The 20,196-nt window shown below is 48.1% G+C and overlaps 3 protein-coding genes and 1 non-coding gene across 4 annotated transcripts in view; 2 read left to right on the top strand and 2 right to left on the bottom strand.

Moving 5' to 3' along the window:
- The window catches only part of LOC142578053 (uncharacterized), a 50,464-nt gene extending 38,438 nt beyond the window's left edge, over positions 1-12,026 (bottom strand). The window contains exon 1 of the mRNA XM_075687469.1: positions 11,907-12,026. The gene's annotated coding sequence lies outside the window, so the exon portion shown is untranslated. The remainder of the gene's footprint in view (positions 1-11,906) is intronic.
- On the top strand, positions 2,836-5,592 carry LOC142578407 (uncharacterized). The gene has a single exon (XM_075687796.1). The coding sequence runs from the start codon at positions 2,836-2,838 to the stop codon at positions 5,590-5,592; it is 2,757 nt and encodes a 918-aa protein (XP_075543911.1).
- TRNAG-GCC (transfer RNA glycine (anticodon GCC)) lies at positions 9,542-9,612 on the bottom strand. The gene has a single exon. It is a non-coding gene; the product is annotated as a tRNA-Gly (tRNA).
- Positions 12,027-13,475: 1,449 nt separating the features above from the next.
- The window catches only part of LOC142578052 (glucoside xylosyltransferase 2-like), a 174,730-nt gene continuing 168,009 nt past the window's right edge, over positions 13,476-20,196 (top strand). Inside the window, exon 1 of the mRNA XM_075687468.1 lies at positions 13,476-13,716. Coding sequence (XP_075543583.1) covers positions 13,685-13,716 — 32 coding nt within the window. The 5' untranslated portion in view covers positions 13,476-13,684. The remainder of the gene's footprint in view (positions 13,717-20,196) is intronic.

Raw genomic sequence — 20,196 nt, 5'->3', positions numbered from 1 at the left:
ACTCAAACGTTCATGTCCCGGAGGCTCATGACGCTCGCTGGCAGCCCGGCCTGTGGCGATGGCTTTTGGCACGTGCGTGGTGCAAGAATGCTTGTGTGGCATGGTGTATTATGACTTTCTCCTTCTCACTACTCTCTCCCATTTCCCATACCTTCTAGTGAGAAATAAAGCAGTCCTCTTGATGCGCTCGAAGCGAAAGGACGTCTGTCGTTTTTCCATAAGTTCAAAGTTCTCCGTCTCTTATTCCACAACATTTTTGGTGCCGAAACCCGGGAATAGGGACGTCGAAAGATGGACATCGACAGAATCAAGCGAAAAAGGGCCGTGGCGCGAGCATCTACAACCAAGCTGATCAATGAAGTATCCACCATGGACGACAGCGCATCAATCGGTGAGCTGGAAGAAAAGCTAAATCTTCTTTCTCTTAAAGAAGACTCACTGAAAGAGCTAGATGGGGAGATAGAAAAAAGCGTTGAAGATGAAGCTTTCGAAGAGGAAACTGCATGCTCCGAAATGTACAGAGAAAAGATCAGCGTGGCGAAAACAAAGGTACAACGCATGCTACGCGACTTTAGCTGCACAAATGTTTCATCAGATCGCACACTAAACTCCTCAGGTCAAAGAGAATCTAGCGCAAACGATTCACAGATACGCCCCACCGTAAAGCTGCCAAAGCTCGAAATCAACAAATTCAACGGAGAGCTTCGAGAGTGGCAAGGGTTCTGGAGTCAGTTTGAGTCGACTCTCAACGCTAACCAGTACCTCTCAAACGTAGACAAATTCAAGTACCTCAACAACTACTTGACAGGAAAGGCGGCGGCTGCGGTAGCAGGACTTGACTTGTCGGAGGGCAACTACGATGTCGCTCTCTCGCTATTAAAGGAGAGGTTCGGCAGAAAGGAAGTTATTATAGAAGATCACATGTCACGGCTGCTTAACATCAAGCCAGTGCGTGACTCATGGAATCTCGGTCAACTGCGCAGCCTCGTCGACGAAGTAGAGACAGGTGTACGCAGCCTCACTTCTTTAGGCGTGAGTGTTGGCCCTTATGGAACTTTGTTACTGACCGCAATAAAGAAAGCGGTGCCTGCCGACCTTCGTCTGGAATACCAACGAAAAAACGAGGCTACGAACGAGGGAAGTGAGCTGGAGGAGTTCCTGCGTTTTTTGAGAAAAGAGGTTGCAACGCGGGAGATCATACAGCGGGCCGAAGCTCCGAGAGACAACAGTGCCGAATTGGTAAAGGAAAGGCGCAACAGCAACACTAAAGCGGCGAACATGCCTACTGCAGCGGCACTGCACACCACGATCAAGGACAGCACAGGATGTCTATTTTGTAATTCGAACGGTCATGAGACCGGCAACTGCAACGCAAAGATGTCTGTGGCGGATAAGAGAGAGGTGCTGAGGCGTGACAATCGGTGTTTCCGGTGTACAACAAAAGGGCACGAGGCAAGAGAATGCCGTAAACCTAAGTGGCTCAGGTGTGCGCATTGCAAGGGCAGACATTTAACGACAATGTGCGACCCTGACTTCAGGAGACGCCGCAACACTGATGAAGGGGATGCATCTTCGTCAACGGTGATTGAGCAAGCCACGGTGTTGAAGTCCTCATTAGGCACGGGAGATGACTTGATGTGCACTGGAGAGCAGCAGTTTCTCCTGCAGACAGCGCGAGCTTAGACAGAGGGTCCACATGAACGTACACTTGTCAGGCTTCTCCTGGACGGTGGCAGTCAGCGAACCTTCATCCATCGCAACCTATCCGAAAAGCTGCAGTTAAAAGTGCTGGGAGAAGAGGAACTTAAAATATTTGCCTTTGGTGAGAAATCAGCCATGACACGCACAAAAACGCGTCGAGTGGAGCTGTGGCTCAGAAGCCAGTACGACGGAAAAGGGGTGCGAGTGGAAGCGCTGGAGGTTCCTTGCATCTGTGCAGATATCATGGCTGCTCCATCGAATTCTGTTCTACTTCAACTTTCAAAATTTCACTTCCAAGTCGCAGACGCCTCGCGGGGCGACGAAAGCGAAAATATTGACCTTTTGATTGGCACTGATCATTACTGGGAAATTGTCACGGGATCCACTAAGCGTCTCAGCTCCAAATTGATGGCAGTGGAGACTGTATTCGGATGGACAGTTCAGGGCCAGGTCGGCGCAAGGAAGTCAACAGGAGTCTGCTCCTCGGCTGCTGGCGTGATGCGGATAGGAGTGAGTGAACAAATTTACAAAGAAATATCAGCACAGCTAAAGTCTTCCTGGGAGCTCGAGCACATCGGTATCAAGGAACATGAGCGAGTTCGTCACGAGGACGCAGTCCTTCAGCGCTATAAAGAAACCGTCAACTTTGAGAATGGCCGCTATAAGGTGTCGTTCCCTTGGAATTCGATGGTTTACGAGCTTGGCGACAACTATGAGTGCGCAGCAAGGCGTCTTAAAGCACAGACAAAGCGACTCTTGGAAGGAGATTCGTTGATTAGGGAATACGACGCCTGCATAAGAGACTACATAGAAAAGGGCTATGCAGAGCGAGCCAGCAAGAATTACGGCACGTCGGAAGGTCCGGTGTACTATATGCCACATCAGGCAGTTGTTCGTCGCGAAAGCCAGACGACAAAACTGAGGGTAGTATTTGATGCATCATCTAGTGCCAAAAATCGCCTCTCACTGAACAATGTTTTGGAAAGTGGCCCAAACCTAAACCCAGAGCTCATTGATCTGCTGATCAATTTCCGCACTTACAACATTGCCATCGTTGCGGATATTGAAAAGGCCTTTCTCTAAATATCACTATCAGAGGGCGATCGGAACGCTGTGCAGTTTCTCTGGTACGATATGACGCCAAAGAAAGGGGAAGAACTTCCAGCTGTGGTGAGCTATCGCATGACTCGCGTGCCGTTCGGTGTCACGTCGAGCCCATTTCTCTTGGCTGCAACGTTGCAACATCATCTTGAAGGCCTGCCGGAACGGTATGCTGAAACTGCAGGTATTCTGCGCAAGCATCTTTACGTGGACGACCTTGTAACTGGGGTTGACAGCCTTGACAAGGGTAAAGTCTTGTGCCAGGAATCCAAAGATATATTGTCTCAAGCAGGGATGCGGCTACACAAGTGGATGTCGAACGACCGCGATCTCGTCAACTTCTTGGAGAGTGGCAATGTGGAGAGAACGAACGCTGATGCTGGACATGCTGCAGCTACAAAGGTATTGGGAGTGGGTTGGAATGCTCAGACTGACCACTTTGAATACAACCTAACTTCACTCATCGACTTCCTCTCCGCAAGAGCCGACAACAAGAGATTTGTGCTGCAGGTCTCGACAAGAATTTTCGACCCTTTTGGATTTATTGCTTCCACCACATTGTGCGTAAAGATAATGTTCCAGAAGTTGTGGGAGTTGGGAATTGGTTGGGACGATCCCTTGCCTGAAACCTTGCAGCCTGAGTGGGACTGCTGGTGTAGGGAGCTTCCATGCATCGAAGGAGTGCTTATTCCAAGACTGATAGCGGCAGACTTTAGAAACGATGATACGGAGAAAGTGGTACATGTTTTCTGTGACGCAAGCCCGAAGGGCTATGATGCTGTCGCATATATCGTGACCAAGTCTCCGTTCGGACAAACAAATATCAGCTTGGTCATGGCTAAATCAAGAGTGGCCCCTTTGAAACGCCTCTCGCTACCCCGACTGGAGCTGATGGGAGCCCTTATTGGCGCGCGACTATGCCACTACGTTGCCAAGGCCTTGGATCTGAAGAGCGTTGTTACCAGCCTCTGGACTGACTCTACAGTAGCTATGTACTGGATCAAGGGAAACGCTGCCAGATGGAAGCCCTTCGTGGAAAATCGAGTCTCAGAGTTGCAAGCGCTGACAGATCCCAGGGATTGGAGACACTGCCCAGGCTCAGACAACCCCGCTGACCTAATCACCCGCGGCATTCTCCCATTGGCCCTGCGGGAAAGCGAGCTGTGGTGGAAAGGACCCCGTTGGCTTCAGGAGGATGAGACGTGTTGGCCAACGATAAGTGAGCCGAGCTCGAAGGTTGGGGAGTGCCAAATGGAAGAGCGAAAGGTGACGGTGATGCCCATAGTATCATCGTCATCCATGGCAATTTTTAATGTTGAGAATTATAGTTCATTCAGCAGAGTCGTGCAAGTAACCGCGTGGATCCGCCGCTTTGTCGACAACTGCGACAACAAAGAAGGAAGGACGATCGGCCCATTACGAGCTGAAGAAGTAATCAGCGCCGAAAGATACTGGTTGGCTAAAGCTCAACAAGATGCGTTCAGCGACGACATTTCAAACCTGAAGAATCAAAGACCGCTGCACAAGAGCTCCCCTGTTTTGCCTTTCAAACCGTACTTCGACAAAGAGGGCCTCATGCGAGTTGGTGGACGCTTACAATTCAGTGATAACAACGAAGAGACTAAGCATCCCATCGTTCTCCCTGGCAATCACCCCCTCACGTCACTGCTCATACGGAAGGAACACTTGAGAATGCTGCACACGGGCGTCCGCGATACTCTAGCACAGCTGCGAGAATCGTATTGGATTATCCGAGGACGTCAGGCTGTAAAGAAAATTATCAAGCAGTGCCTCATCTGTCACAGACAAAGTTGCCCTCCAGCTACGGAACCAGTAGCACAACTTCTAGCTGACAGAGATACAAAGGGAAACCCGTTCGACACCGTTGGCATAGATTTTGCAGGGCCTTTGATTTGTCAACAGTCACGCGACAGCAAAAAATGCTACATCGCTATTTTCACCTGTGCTGTGACACGTGCCGTCCACCTTGAGCTCGTCAGCGACCTGTCGGCTACAGCATTCCTCTTGGCCTTTAAACGCTTTGTGGCACGCCGTGGAGTTTGCTCGACGGTGTATTCGGACAACGCGCTCACATTCAAGCGTGCAGCCAGGGATCTAAAAGCAATGTTCATGCTGTTGCAAGTCGAGAAATTGCAGTCATACTTCGCCGGAAACAAGATCAGATGGAAGTTTATTGTTGAACGGGCAGCTTGGTGGGGTGGATTCTGGGAGCGGATGGTGCGATCTGTGAAAGTAGCATTGCGAAAGGTGTTAGGTCGGAGCAGCTTGAGTTTCCAAGAACTGACCACCGTTCTTTATGAGGTGGAGGCCGTGATCAACTCACGCCCTTTGACTTTCATATATGATGATGCTCAAGCGCCAGAACCACTGTCACCGGCTCACTTCCTTGTCGGAAGAAAGTTGACGACCCTTCCTCCACAACTGCTGCCGGACGAAATTCCTGGCGGTGGCATGCATCTCTCACGACGCTGGAAGTACCGGACTGCCATGGCCGACAGTTTCTGGAGACGGTGGCGGAAAGAGTACTTATTGGAGCTCAGATTGGCTCATATGTGCCGACCAACGACATCGACTGATCTGAAGAAAGGCGCATTGGTGCTCCTGAGGGAAGACCGCTTGAAACGCCACATGTGGAAGACCGCCAGAATTAAGGAAACATTTAAGGGTAGAGACGGCAGGGTGCGGTCCTGCAAACTGGTATTAAGTGGGGGAACTGAGGTGAAGCGACCGATACAGCTGCTGTATCCCTTGGAGATTGTGGAGCAATGAGCTCAATAATAGTTCGCTCATCCGGGGGAGGTTGTTGTATATCCTCCATTCCGGAGCCAAAGTCAACACCCCCCCCCCCCAGAGGCCCCGGACATTTGATCGCTGCGGACCGCCGACGGGGTGGCAAGGAGAACTCCCTCTCAGAGGCGCCGGACACTTGATACCCCTCAAACTACGTGCCTTACTGGCGGGCGCGATGTATACAAACAGCAACCGGCGGTGCGGTGGTGCCTTCCAAGTGTGGAGGTGGTGGTGATAACTTTATTGCACACAGGGGAGTTGCGGACACGCAGGTCCTTGGACCCCCACACGGCCCACTGCACCCAAACGTTCATGTCCCGGAGGCTCATGACGCTGGCAGCCCGGCCTGTGGCGATGGCTTTTGGCACGTGCGTGGTGCAAGAATGCTTGTGTGGCATGGTGTATTATGACTTTCTCCTTCTCACTACTCTCTCCCATTTCCCATACCTTCTAGTGAAAAATAAAGCAGTCCTCTTGATGCGCTCGAAGCGAAAGGACGTCTGTCGTTTTTCCATAAGTTCAAAGTTCTCCGTCTCTTATTCCACAACACGAGGCATCGAGCGAGGTGGGCGCGGTTGTGAAGCTTTTTCAAGAGGAACATGTGGTGTCATCACCAGCATAACCTCATTTATGTAGTATTATTGTTGCACAATTTCACCTTTGGAAGAAAGCATGACTATAAGCCAACGGATGGCGCCTGTTTATTACACCGACTACGCGGCTTTGTGGAGACATCGTGTGTGGATTGACGTGCTCAGTTTTCCGTGATCTCGATTCTGCCATTTGGAGGCAATTATATATTTAACTTATTTATGTTTCGAGTGCAAGTGGTTATTTATCACAAAGGTGTCAATACTGCAGCACAGTGTCAGTGACTCAAGTGCTGTACAACGTGACGTTTGTACACATCAATGTTTGCGAGTTTGGTGCTTTGTTCTTGAGCGCCATTATCTGCGAGTCAGACGCGTCAGTATTTTTTATATAACTATCCGTAGGTACCAGCGTAATCGATGGTGCCCGCATTACTTCCAGAAAGTACGACACCCATCGTGTCGCGCATATAATCTGATTACTCCAGGTTCAGCTACAACACAACAAATAGTATCAACGATAATAACACTCGCGTAAGTTACAATCATGCAGGCGCGTGCTGCGCCGAGGTGAGTGCAATTACCGAGAAAAGGATAAACGAGTACACGTATCAATATGAACCAGTGTCGTGCAAGACTTGTGCTTTGAATAGCACATCGAAGTATGAAGCGTATACTAGCATGCATCTGTAGCTCTGCCTAACTTGTAACAGAAGCGCCTACAGGGCGTGCTTGCACTGCAAGTGCGTATTCCCAAGCTTGTTCCGTATGTAGGCTATATCAAGGCAGGAAAATAAAAAAAAGCTCTGGCATAATAGAGCCATATGTAGGCATAAAGATTAGATGATGTACAGAAGCTACAAAACATGAGACAACTCATGTTTGAGACAGCTCAAGGAATAGGTTATAGGCCTGAATTTCTTTTATTAGGAAAGATCAGAGCACAAACTGCTGATAATGTTAGTGATGCAGAATTCGGATGCACGAGCTTCGGATAAAGCATGATCTGAATTAAAAAGATTGCGGTTTAAGATTTTCGCTTCAGTCATAAATATGACAATTAATGAACACCTGTGTGTACATGCAGCTCCGCCCACTGTTACAGGCACGTTCGATCAACTCGTGCTCATAATGAAACTTGTTTTTTCTGAAGTAGGCTATCAAATTTACACAGAACATTGACCGCATACAAGGGCACATGAAATAGTATCTCACACTTCTGAATACTTGATTAGAAAATTGCATCTTGCAAGGTTTTTGATATATAACACTGCTATCTCAGTGGTCAGTTGTGTCGTGATCTACTCATACTAAAAGCCGTAGTTACTGCTAAACAGGAGTTATTTATCATTGCGTACTCTTTATGTGGTCAATAGTTTCTCCTCAAGGGCAGTTTTGGCGTTACATCAGATCACGCTGTATTATGCGTATCAGCACTACTGATTCACCAGTATCTGTATGATGTAAAAGTAGATTTGCTTTAACGAAGTAGTGATTGCTCTTTTACTGAATGTATATAAATATTTCTTTCAGACGCTGATGTGCAAGAGCTACGAAATGCATAAACGTGTGCCACGTCTTCAAGGGAGCATTCAAGATGTTTCATCGCTAAAAACAAGCTTCCAATAAATGACAAGTTTCGACTCCAAGCAGCTTCGGCTACATAAAGTTTACTCAATCGGCTGGTTCTTTGCGGCATGCGCTGGCAAACACAAGAAGCATAGAAGCTATGTCCAACTTGAATCTCATTTGTATGTAAACGTTTACCTGTGGTTCCTCCTGGCCATGGCTGACTATCCATATTGCACAATCGATGCTAGTTGCAATAGGAACTGAAACCTGTGCCGGTGGGGACCTACTGGCAGCAGTTGCAAAGGAGTCAACTGGAACCAGTTGCAATGGGGACCAAATGGAACCAGTTGCAGAGGGACCAAATGGAACCAGTTGCAAAGGGGACAAAATGGAACCAGTTGCATTGGGGAGCAACTGGGACCACTTGCAATGGGGACCAACTGAGAACACACACGCACACACAAACACACACACAGACACACACACACACACACACACACACACACACACACACACACACACACACACGCACGCACGCACGCACGCACACACACACACGCACGCACGCACGCACACACACACACACACACGCACGCACGCACGCACGCACACACACACCACGCACACACACCACGCAAAATTTGGAAGGGGAAAGTCGGGTGTCGTATTTAAAGAGTAAAACCGGGGAGACATCGGGATTTGCTGTATGGTTGCCAAAAGTTTGGAATTATTCTGGTAACTTCTGGAAACGATTAAATTTATATAGATAAACAGTTGTTGCTGTCTATGTTTAAAGGGACCTTGAACCACCCCTCGGGCTTGGTGAAACTGCATAGTCCGCAGGTAGCATACGCTCCTGTGAAATCTCAGCCAAGTTTTGTTGTCGTACACGATGCGTGAAGCTCGCAAGCGGACCGCAAACTCGCTTTTTTCTCAAACGCTCTCTTTTCAACAGAAGGATATCTCCTCACTCTCTTCTGGCCGCTATATTTCGTCATCAGACGCTTTGTTTCGTCATTTCCTTAGACGGCTGCTGTTGGCTGATAGCTGACAAGCAGCGGTCGGCTACATGGCGTAGATACTGCGGCCGCCGCGAGGTGCCGCCACGAGTCCACTGGCTAAGCGCACTGCGCTCGCGGAGGACAACGGTGCGTGGCCTATGCTTAGCGCGTCGTAAGCACCAGATGCGGAAATCCTCGAGTCTACGTTGGCATCCTAAATGAAATTTGAACAGCGCGCCCCGATGACATCTAGAAGGCACGCCCTAAAAGGCACATCTAGTTGTGGGCACGCCCAACTGCGTCGTAGACTTCGCAGTGCAAGGCATTGAAGAAGGAACGGGAGCAGAGTTGAGGCCGTGTTTCATGGCCAATAACTCCGCCTCTGTTGAACGCATTGAAGTCCTTCTGTTGCGGCAACGTGTTTCTGTAATAGCATATTTTCACTTCAAATGCCTTTCTCAACTTCGATAAAAAGTGGTTCAAGGCCCCTTTTATACTAGTGCGCTTTGTATAAAAGAGCCTCTGTACCGTCTAACTCGGCGATAGAATTTTCGGCAAGATCTGTGAGAATTCCTTTTGAATCAAAGTGATGCCTCAGGCAGCCAAAATTAACCTTGTTCTTTTTACCTTTCCAGTGTCTTCTGTTTCAGTAAATATAAAGCGAAGTAATGTTCTTGTCCTTTCAAAAAGTATAGTAAAGCTGGACACCGAACAGCGTTCCAGTTCGATGTATTGTATTTAAAAAGAAAGAAGTTAAAAGTAAACTGCGTCGGCCGGGAATCGAACCCGGGCCACCCGCGTGGCAGGCGAGTATTCTACCACTGAACCACCGACGCCTACGAACGACTGCTCCAGATGCTTTCCTGGTATAGCGTGGATATATCTGCCCATTGCCCGGCTTAATCTAGGTCACTGAGCCGGCGAACGCCTGTTGGAGAAAACCTGCTTCCGCGTTGGCCGCGGGGCGAAACTGAAGGAACAAAGGCTTCTTCGGTCGCCCACAGCGCAATTTGATGGATCGTTCATAAAAAAGAATAGAGCTCTGTTACTGTGTAGCCTGACCAGACATTCAGGACAACGCATATTATGTATTTTTTCGTCAACGACGAAAGCCTGCAAGATTTCCTTTGGTGTGACGCACGACCAGCAAAAAGGCGCTTCAGAAAGACAGGTTTTCTTTGCTTGCCGCTCCGACTACAGCAGGCGATTTTGGCATAGTAGCGCCAGGGAGAGAACATCAGTTCTAGGCAATAAAGCAGTGCATCCACGATTCACTACACAAAACCTGCAAGTATAATGTCGACTCATATACGTCATTTCCCGAGCACAGTTGGAGCTTTCGTTATGGAATAGCCCGTTATAATAAATAGAACGCACGATTTTCTTAAATTTCCCGTAATAAGTATACGCGTAGTGCGCGCCGATGGACGCGCCACTGGTGGCGGCCTTGCGCAGGACACACGGGAGAGGAGCCAGGCGCGCGCCGTAGGTTGTGTCGTTGATAGAGCTTCTCTGTCTTATTCACGTTTTCAGAGCAAAATAGGTAACACCCTTCGCGTGTGTGTGTGTGGGGGGGGGGGGGGGGCAAGCTTCAAAGAATGTCGAAGAAAAATTGTTGCAGGTTGGGGGGCTCAAATACCGGCGAAAACGTGCTGGGGATACGGTTCTAATCATTCCCCGCAAAGCCTCATCAGCGAGAGCAATGGTAACATAAATGGATAGTCGCTTCGGGGGGAAATTTATTGTTCTGATCCTTTCCTTTGTCTCGTCGGTGTTTTTTTCTACACGTTCGTAGTTAGACGCATAAGCGTCGAAGTTCGCATGCAGTGCAGCATGCGGTTTAAATGGATTTCGCTAATGTTCGGAATGCCGTTTGCCCCTTATATTGTTTTCCGCTTCTTTACTGCGTTGCGCTAGCTAGGCAGCACGACTGCACGAGCGCATTGTGTTGTATCTTAAAGCTACTGAAGTTTGCAAGAACTGAAGTTGTTGCTTTTATGTGGCCCGGTAAATCCTCGCAGCAGCTGTCGCGCATTTGATGTTTTTACGTCTATTTTATGCATGGCTTCGCACATGTTTAACTGTTCCTAGCTGCTCAATGCACAACTCTTGTTAATTCTTTTGAGCTGCCAGGTTTTCACCCTGCCTCCTTTGTAAAGCGTATAAATCACGCTGTGTCTTATCGGAATGATACCAAGAAAGTGCTTCTTTAACAGCTTTATTCATTTCGCCCGAGGGCATCTTAGATATTGTGTATTTTTTAAAATGTGCTTAGAAAATAGGTTGTTCAGGGCGAGAATTGCTAATAGTTGCTGCGTATGGTATTTTTGTTCCATTTTTCGCTTAAATGTTCGCGTCACGTTTGGGAAGTCATCACACCTCGATGCTGCCTGAGCAGACTTAACACGCCGAGTGATTTGTTTATTTCACAGCGTAGTCCCTTCTTGCATGTGAATTTTGTACTCAACTCAATTATTTCTTATTATGCTTACGATGCAGAAGACTAAACCCGGCCTTGCCGCCAGCGCTCATCTACTCTGTGGCACCTCTCTCCAGTAATATAAACAAAGTACTGAAATGTTAGTCAGACTTTAGATTTGTACGTTTCCAAGCAGCTTCCTTGGGGAATTTGAAATTGCAAAAACTGCAGCGGGAACGGCAGTTCGTCGGCGCATGCAGCAGAATTGGATGGGCGGTACAGCACTAACACGCTCTTTTGTTAACCCGTGCGCTTGGTGACTTTGTTGACTAGTGTACGCGTTTCCATCAATAAATTCGCAATTACTCTTCTTGAGCCAACTTCGACTGCACTTACTCGGCGATGTCACATGTATTCATCGGCAGAAAAATCGCAACGGCATATGCAGATATCGCACCGTGCGGATTTGTTTGATATAAGTCTGAAGCATGCACTAACGACGAATGCTGATTATTGAGGTGCAGAAGCAGCATTATGGCAAGGGTAGAATAAAAAAAACGATTGAGAGATCGCATTACTCAATAAAATTTATCGGCTAGTTAACATGAGCTCCACTTCATGTAAATGGGGTTCATGGCGTTTGACTGCGGGACGAACCTGACACGTATGTGGATCATGTTGTCCCAAACACCGGTAAAATCGTGTTCATACCCGCTCCCACAAAGGTCAGCGTCTTCCCTACAGCTGTCACCGCAGAAGAAGCAGCCTGGCACCCGAACAAAGGAGAAATGGCAGCCGCGAACTTCAGCCATCCTTGCTGCAAAGGGTTGCCGTCTGCTACTGCTCCCGCGCGGGCTGTTGGAAGCGCCCGCTAGGTGGCTAGCAGTGGCGGTGCACGAGGCGTATGGACAAGAACGGCACCGAGAGCGGCGCTGCTGCGCCGGCATTGAGAGCGCCGCATGCGAAGACGCTAAAATTCTTTAGCGTAAATCGGCCCTTAGCGGGTGGTGCCCCTCTCCCATCCCCCGTTCGCACCGCCTTGATTGCCTCCTGCACTGCGCGTGTTTGGGCACGTTTCGTGCCGCGCGCGGTGTGTGCCTACGTGTGTGCGCGTGGACATTTCATTCGAAGGGCGGTGTACAGTCTGTTTCAAATTTAGGGGGAAACTCGGAGCGCATTGCATCGCGATGCGGCGAGCGCTTGAGTCAGACGGCGGCAGCAGCTCGCGCAGGTGCTCGAGGGGCGGGACCTTGAACGGCGTCGTCTGCTACGGTGGCGCGCGCTGGCCGCATTGTCGGGAAACCGTCTACTGTCAGTTGAAGGGCGCCCATCTCATCGTTACTGCGTGAAATGAGCCGGTATTCTTTACTAAGCGTTGTGCGACGCCCACTGATACGCCTCGAAGGTAAGTTCATCGCTGCAGGGCAGTCATAGACGACGTACTGATTCCATACATTCTTGACGGCCCGTTTCTGGAAGGCGACTATATATTCTGACGCGATAGGTCGCCGATTCACACTGCTCGCGTTGTGCACGAACTGCTGGAAGAGCGCGCAGTCACTCTGTTGGAGTGGTCGTCTCAATCCCCGAGTGCCAACATCATTTAAAATGTCTGGGGCTCGTTGAAAGTATCGCTGCCGCACCATCCCCTCTATCAGTCGCCCGAGGATAGGCTTCGATCCACCATCGTCAGCGACTGAGACGTGCTGCGAATGAACACATCCCTGATCAAGTCATTCTACACTTCACTGCCTTCCAGGATGAGCGCTGTCATCGCTGCCGCTGGGGACATGACATGACTAAAGTTCCGAGCGTGACCTGTCCAATTCCCCGCCGGCGGGCAGGGTCTGTCTGGTGTAGTGAATGATTGTCGAGAAAAATCACTTCCAGGTCATTGTCCTAACCTAAAACAGTCCTTTAATCGTATCCGTTTGTTTCATCGTGTTCGACCCCCATAGTTATCATTGTTGAGTGCTTTGTTTTCCTTTCGAGTCAAACAAAGACTGAGCACGTTGCGCGCACATCTTGGTGCGTCTTGTCGCTGCTTATTACGGTAGCACACACAGTGAAGAAATATGCGTGCACGCGCTCAGTACCCCACCTTTTCGAAAGAATAAACGAAGCATGCTGTCAAAAGAATGTGGAACTCCATTATCGCTAATGAAGGCTCAGAGTTTGGCGCCGCACAACGTTTAGTAAAGAATATCAGCTCAGTTCCCGCGGTACCGATGAAATCGGTACACTGCCCCTGACAGTAGCACGCTTCCCGACAATGCGGCCAGCGCGCCGCCGTAGCAGACGACGCAGATCACGACTTCGCCCCTCGAGCGTCTGTGCCTGCTCGAGCTGCTGCCGCCGCACGACTCCATTGCTTGCCGCATCGCAATGCAATACGTTCCGAGTTTTCCCCTAAGTGTGAAACAGACTGTACACGGTTCTATTCGTCTTTAAGAAGATCGGTACGCTTGACGATTATTTTTATAGCTGCAATGCGGCGAAAGGGCAGCGTCTGCTTAACCATGTAAGTGACGCTGAGCAGGTAATTGGGAACGACATCGTATGTGCCGCCGGAAAAATCGTCAGCACATACGATGCGGCACATACGAGCTAAAGTCATTTTCGCAGTTTCTCACAATATGTTTGCTACAAATCCGTGTTGTCTCTGATGGCGACAAACTTCCATCGACACTGTGCGGAAATAAACAAAATATATCGCTGCATAGCACAAGTACGACATGCGCACACAACTTTAACTAGTACGTCCCCTACAATATGGAATAGAGGTAGCAATGTAGACAGCTTGGCCATTTTAGAGCGCAGCTCGTTGGCGTCCGTTCCTGGGTTTCGCGTCGTCGTCGGCGTCGTCGTCGGCCTCGTAACCAGCTCCGCCCCCCTTTCATCCCCCCAGCGCTAGCAGCGACCGACTGATACCGCTGGATGCCACTGACGCCGCTAGAGAGTCAAGATAACGTGACTGCATAGAACACCGTCGCCGCCATGCAGAAAGAGGAGGAAAGGGTCCCCCCCCCCATCCCTGTTCTTGTGTGGCCGATAGCTGGGGTTGACTCACTATCGCCGTCAGCGGCATCAGTCAGTCGCTGCTATCTCTTCCCTCCTCCCTTTATCGTGTTGTCCGCTTGCTGCGCGCGCTTCTGCCCCCATCGTTTGCCGCTGGGTGTACACGCCGCCCCCTTCCGCTTACTGCTGGTTGCTCTCGACGGCGGCGATGAGCCTCCGCTTCGGCGGCGCGAACTGCAGGGTCTTCTCGGCGGCGGCGATGAGCTTCTCCTTCAGCCTCGCTTACTGCTGGTTGCTCTCGACGGCGGCGATGAGCCTCCGCTTCGGCGGCGCGAACGGCAGGGTCTTCTCGGCGGCGGCGCTTAGCCTCTGCTTCCCCCACGGCTGTGACAACCTCGCGAGGCACTTGTATACATCTCGTCTTTGAGAATCAAGCATTGGTGTACCAAGTCGAACATATATCAGTCTATTTCTCCGACCACAAAGCTTCCTTCATGACTGTCAAGAACTGTTAGTGGAGTCTTTGTTAAAGGAATACGTGTGAAAAATAAAAAAAAATTATGTGATAGCGCATACATGTGTTGCTCGATTTCTTTGCCTCAATCTATCCAAAAGGTGAAACAGCTTATTTGCTGCGCTCAAATTTCGCATTAGGAAGTAACGTAATCGTCGGTAATTTTTTTAACAGTGCTCAAGAGGCGGAAGTTGAAAGTATTAGTAATCATTCCCGCTTCAGCAATGTCGGCGCGACCAAGACGCGGGTGTGTATCGTCCAGTAACTCGATCGATCGGTGCAGTGGTGAAGCGGGAATTAACTCCGGTCATGTTCAATGCATCCTGCACATATTCAATTCCTCGGCACGCGTGAACTTCGGCCACTGCTAGCGCATACAACAAAAGTGGTTTCCATTCTTGGGTAGCGCACACACAAACGAAACACGAGAAAGAAGACAGGACAAGCGCTCGTCGAACAACATAAAAGTTTTTATATGAATAAAAGGATTATGTCCCGAGTAATTCTTGAATTCATGTGGGTTACATATAAAAACCGGCATACACTTAGGGGGTGATCAATGAACGAGCTCGCTTCGTTTGCCAGTTGTTTACTTCGCTCGGCGCACCGCAGTAATCCATGTCTGTCGTCTGCTTTTTTCGTACCATTTTCTCGTGAATCGGCAGAATTTCACTGGTGGCATCAACCCTTCCATGTTTACACTGCTGTCGTGACAGTTAACAACACAATAATAATTTCCGGTCATCCGAAGAGGCGCCGTCGCAAACAAGAGACGTTTCGCGCGCAGCGCGAACTGAACGCGGGCGCGATCGTGAAGGGAAGCGGCGGCGGAAACTTACACCCGTTGGAGGTGAAATCGTTCCGCCAGGGGAGAAACGAGCGCTGGCGTCTAGGATGAAACTTGGCGTGCGGTCGTCCATATACGGTATAACATTTGGCTTAATCAAAAGAGCAGCGCATGCGTGATGTGGAGATGTGAATTCGGTCTCCTCGTTGGGAAAGTTATCTTCTCGTACAGTTTTAGTTTTCTCTCTTATTAAAGTGAAACATTTTTTTGCCTTTTCTGGGTTTGATGTGACTGCTAGGGGCTGTTGTGTAGGTCGGCATATCGGCGGATATATTTGTAGATACGTATGCAAAGCATATCTGGAAGTACCAGTGATGGGGTTTACAGAACTCTTGTGTGCTGGCCGAATATGCGCACCTCTTTTCTGCGTAACAACAAAAAAAAAAGAGGATAATTTATGTGAAATCCCAACAGACGATGTCAGCTCTCAGATGTCTCCAAAGCACGAACACCTATTTCTTAACAGAAAATATGGTTAAATATATTTTGCGGGTTCCTTGATATACCTTACTTTCTTTGACTTGGCTATTCTATAAATATCACTGGGGGTGTGTCCGTTCTTGGTCGATTCTCCATTATTAGTACGTTCCACTGTGACACGAGGGGTACAGAATCCCGAAATGTTGCGTGGTACGTGTACAATTATACGTTTTTTCTTTCATTCACTCATTTATTTATTTATTTATTTATTTATTTATTTATTTATTTATTTATTTATTTGATAACATTACAGCCGTCAGGGGAGGCAGTGAGTAAGGGGGACAGTATTTAAGTGCGTGTCCAAAATACACTGAATGTCTAAAATATATCGAAAAGAAAGAAGAATGACCGTATGGGGCTTCACGTGCCAGAACCACGATCTGATTACGAAGCACGGCGTATTGGGGGACTCCGGAATGATCGTGACCCCCTGGGCTTCTTTAACGTGCAGCTAAATCAAATTAAACGTGTGTTTTCGCATATATCCCCCATCAATACCGAAAAGAAAAAAAAAACAGCAAAAAAAGAAAAGAAAATACAAGATAATTCATAATTATATGCAACGCTGGACAAGATTACACCTTTATGACTGATAAATGTTAATAATTACAATTAATACCTTCTATATACCAGTGTATTTAAAGAAAGAAAACTCGAACATAATACAATATAGAGGTTGCATCTTTGAAGAGGGAAAAAGTACTTCAAGCAGAGAACGAAAAGAAAGGAACAGTGAAGGAACACGGCATATGTAATCAATGCGAAAAAAAGCATCTGTTGATTTGCAATAACGACACGTGACATAACAAACAGCACATCTTCACGCTTTATCAGCAAAATAAAGCGTGGATGGTGTAGGGCGTCGCGAAATGTGTCGCACTTCGACTTGCATGCGATGTTGTCCGGGAGAGAATTCCAAAAGTGGACAGCACGCGGAATTGCAAAGTAATCGAATGCACGAGTTCAAGGCATAGTTGAAATGATTGTGAAGCCTGTGAGACGTGTAGCAGGGTCGTTTCAGGCCTGCTATTGTTGTTCGCGTGCAATAAATGAAATTGTTAAACGGTAATGATCACGTGCCTTCGTCAACATCCTTCCTTCGATAAGCATCATACAATGCCTTCACTCACCTACTACCCAAGTCCACATTCATTTGTCGTGACAATGAGCTTTCAATTCAAAAGCAGGGAGTGTGTATGGGTTCATGTTTCGCACCCATACCAAGTGACATTTTGTTTGCACGTTATGATAGAGGCTTAATCGCTCGCCTACAGCTGACAACCGTAAGAATATTCCGCTTTGTTGGCGACTTTTTAGTATTTTATCCAGTTGACCCTTGTGACTCCAAGACGCCTTCAGTGAGAAAATGAAGGCTTTTGCATTAACAACGGAAGAGCCCACTAAGGACCATTTAAGGTTTTTAGACACTGAAATAGTTTTTAAACCTCATCACGTTTGCTGGAGCCATTCGCCACGCTCAAAAATAGGGCTTCTCCCGTTTTCGTCTGCACATTCTAAACTCGTAAAACGAGGCATCGCTAATGCATGTTTGCTAGCTTCTCTCAAGCGTTCGTGCGAGCACTCTGTTGAAGAGAGCCTTTCAGCACAAGTCAACAGACTAACATCAGCAGGATACATTATGCAAAATAGAAGTAAGGCGTGCAGACAGGACACAAGAGTAGAGAAGTAGACAACACGAACGCCAACTATCAACTGAAGGGAGCACTGAGGCGAAAAAATAAAGAAGACACAAAACTCATCTGCGCAAGCTCAGGAATGGTAACACCACGTGTCAATCGGGTACACGTGCCGGTCTACGTGAGAGATAAGTGTTAAGGCACTTAATCTCTTCCTTATGTAAAGTAATCGAAGGCTGACTCACGCACGCACGTCCACCATTGTAGATATGCCATGCCTCTACCATAAGACGCGTATCTTCATTATTGTGCCTGTACAATATCGCGCATTCATCTAACTCTGGCGTGCAGTTACAATCTCGGCACTGTAGTGAAAGATTGGAAGGCGATCCACCGGTTAACGACCTTTTATGTTCCATTAGCCTCTGATTGATACACCGTCCCGTTTGCCCTACGTAGAACTGGCCACAGCTAAGGGGAATTTTATAAACCACACCCATACGACAGTGAGTAAAACTGTTGTTCTTATTGTGCTTCACTGGACATATATCTGTTCGTTTTTTGCCTTTTACCCGCTCCTTTTTATTCTGTACGGCAGCGAATATCTTACCTAGCTTATTGGGAGCAGTGAAAGCAACATTAACATCATATCTACTAGCAACTTTTTTAAGCCTGTGCGACACTGAATGAATATACGGAATAGCCACTACTCTTTTTTTGCTATTACTGCTTTCTGTAATCACGTCCGTCCCTCTCGAAACCGCCTTCTTTAGGCGCTCAGCCACAGTGGCCACCGCTACACTAGGATAACCTGCTTCTAATAGGCGCCGGACCTGCGCATTAAACTGGCGCTTTCAAGTCTTCCCTCACAAGATCTTGCATGCACAAAATGAGCGCCAGTTTTAATGCGCAGGTCCGGCGCCTATTAGAAGCAGGTTATCCTAGTGTAGCGCTGGCCACTGTGGCTGAGCGCCTAAAGAAGGCGGTTTCGAGAGGGACGGACGTGATTACAGAAAGCAGTAATAGCAAAAAAAGAGTAGTGGCTATTCCGTATATTCATTCAGTGTCGCACAGGCTTAAAAAAGTTGCTAGTAGATATGATGTTAATGTTGCTTTCACTGCTCCCAATAAGCTAGGTAAGATATGCGCTGCCGTACAGAATAAAAAGGAGCCGGTAAAAGCACAATAAGAACAACAGTTTTACTCACTGTCGTATGGGTGTGGTTTATAAAATTCCCCTTAGCTGTGGCCAGTTCTACGTAGGGCAAACGGGACGGTGTATCAATCAGAGGCTAATGGAACATAAAAGGTCGTTAACCGGTGGATCGCCTTCCAATCTTTCACTACAGTGCCGAGATTGTAACTGCACGCCAGAGTTAGATGAATGCGCGATATTGTACAGGCACAATAATGAAGATACGCGTCTTATGGTAGAGGCATGGCATATCTACAATGGTGGACGTGCGTGCGTGAGTCAGCCTTCGATTACTTTACATAAGGAAGAGATTAAGTGCCTTAACACTTATCTCTCACGTAGACCGGCACGTGTACCCGATTGACACGTGGTGTTACCATTCCTGAGCTTGCGCAGATGAGTTTTGTGTCTTCTTTCTTTTTTCGCCTCAGTGCTCCCTTCAGTTGATAGTTGGCGTTCGTGTTGTCTACTTCTCTACTCTTGTGTCCTGTCTGCACGCCTTACTTCTATTTTGCATAATGAATCCTTACCAACTAGCTCAGCTTTCTGTCGTTATCAGCAGGATACCCGACCAGCGTATGGTGCAGTCTTGCTGGTGGACTTGTAAAAAGAGGTAAAGAACGCCGCAAAACAAACTATGCAGTCACCGCCTTCTAGATCTATGCTTGCCGTCATTCTTTATGTACACCGTGCTTCCCACAACATTAAGAAATTGCGGCCAAGGCAGGAGTGAGGGTGGTGTGCAATGCCTCTAATAAACAGAGCGGATTGTGCCAAATAGTCAACGTGGTGGATACAGTCGCGCGCAAAAGTTGGTATAGGAATCATTTTGGCGGCTTCGTTGACTGCACAACGCAGGTCGTTTATAAAATCCCGCTCGATTGTAAACGTTGTTATATCGGGCCAACTGGGAGATGCATTAATGATCGCCTGCGCGAGCATGCCACTTTACTAAAAGGAAATCCGCGCAGTCATCTGGCTGCCCACTGTAACACGTGAGGTTGCACCCCGATCTTTAAGAAGTACGAAATAATTGGCAGATATAGTGAAAAGCGCGCGCGGGAAATCTTTGAAGTATTTTGCATATTCACAAACGGCGACGCGTGCGTCAGTTCTGCGTCATTCACGCTCCCAACAAAATAACTGAATTATCTCCGTGGCTGACGCTTATCCTTCTTTTTCTGTCCTTTACGTCACATTCAATGATGTCCTTATATGCTGCTTCTGCAAAATAAAAGCATTTGGCTTTTAGTCCGTGCTTCGTCCTGTGCTCTTTAGTCACTGGTGCTGTGTTGCGTTGTTCCTGTTTT

The sequence above is a fragment of the Dermacentor variabilis genome, chromosome 4 (genome assembly GCF_050947875.1).
Source record: "Dermacentor variabilis isolate Ectoservices chromosome 4, ASM5094787v1, whole genome shotgun sequence".
NCBI classification, from domain to species: Eukaryota; Metazoa; Arthropoda; class Arachnida; order Ixodida; family Ixodidae; genus Dermacentor; species Dermacentor variabilis.
Note: the sequence above shows the minus strand (reverse complement) of the source record. Positions and strands in the feature narration are given on the sequence as shown.

What these genes read in the sequence shown, in the direction of transcription:
- LOC142578407 (XM_075687796.1), top strand. Translation starts at nt 2,836, where the DNA reads ATGACGCCAAAGAAAGGGGAAGAACTTCCAGCTGTGGTGAGCTATCGC.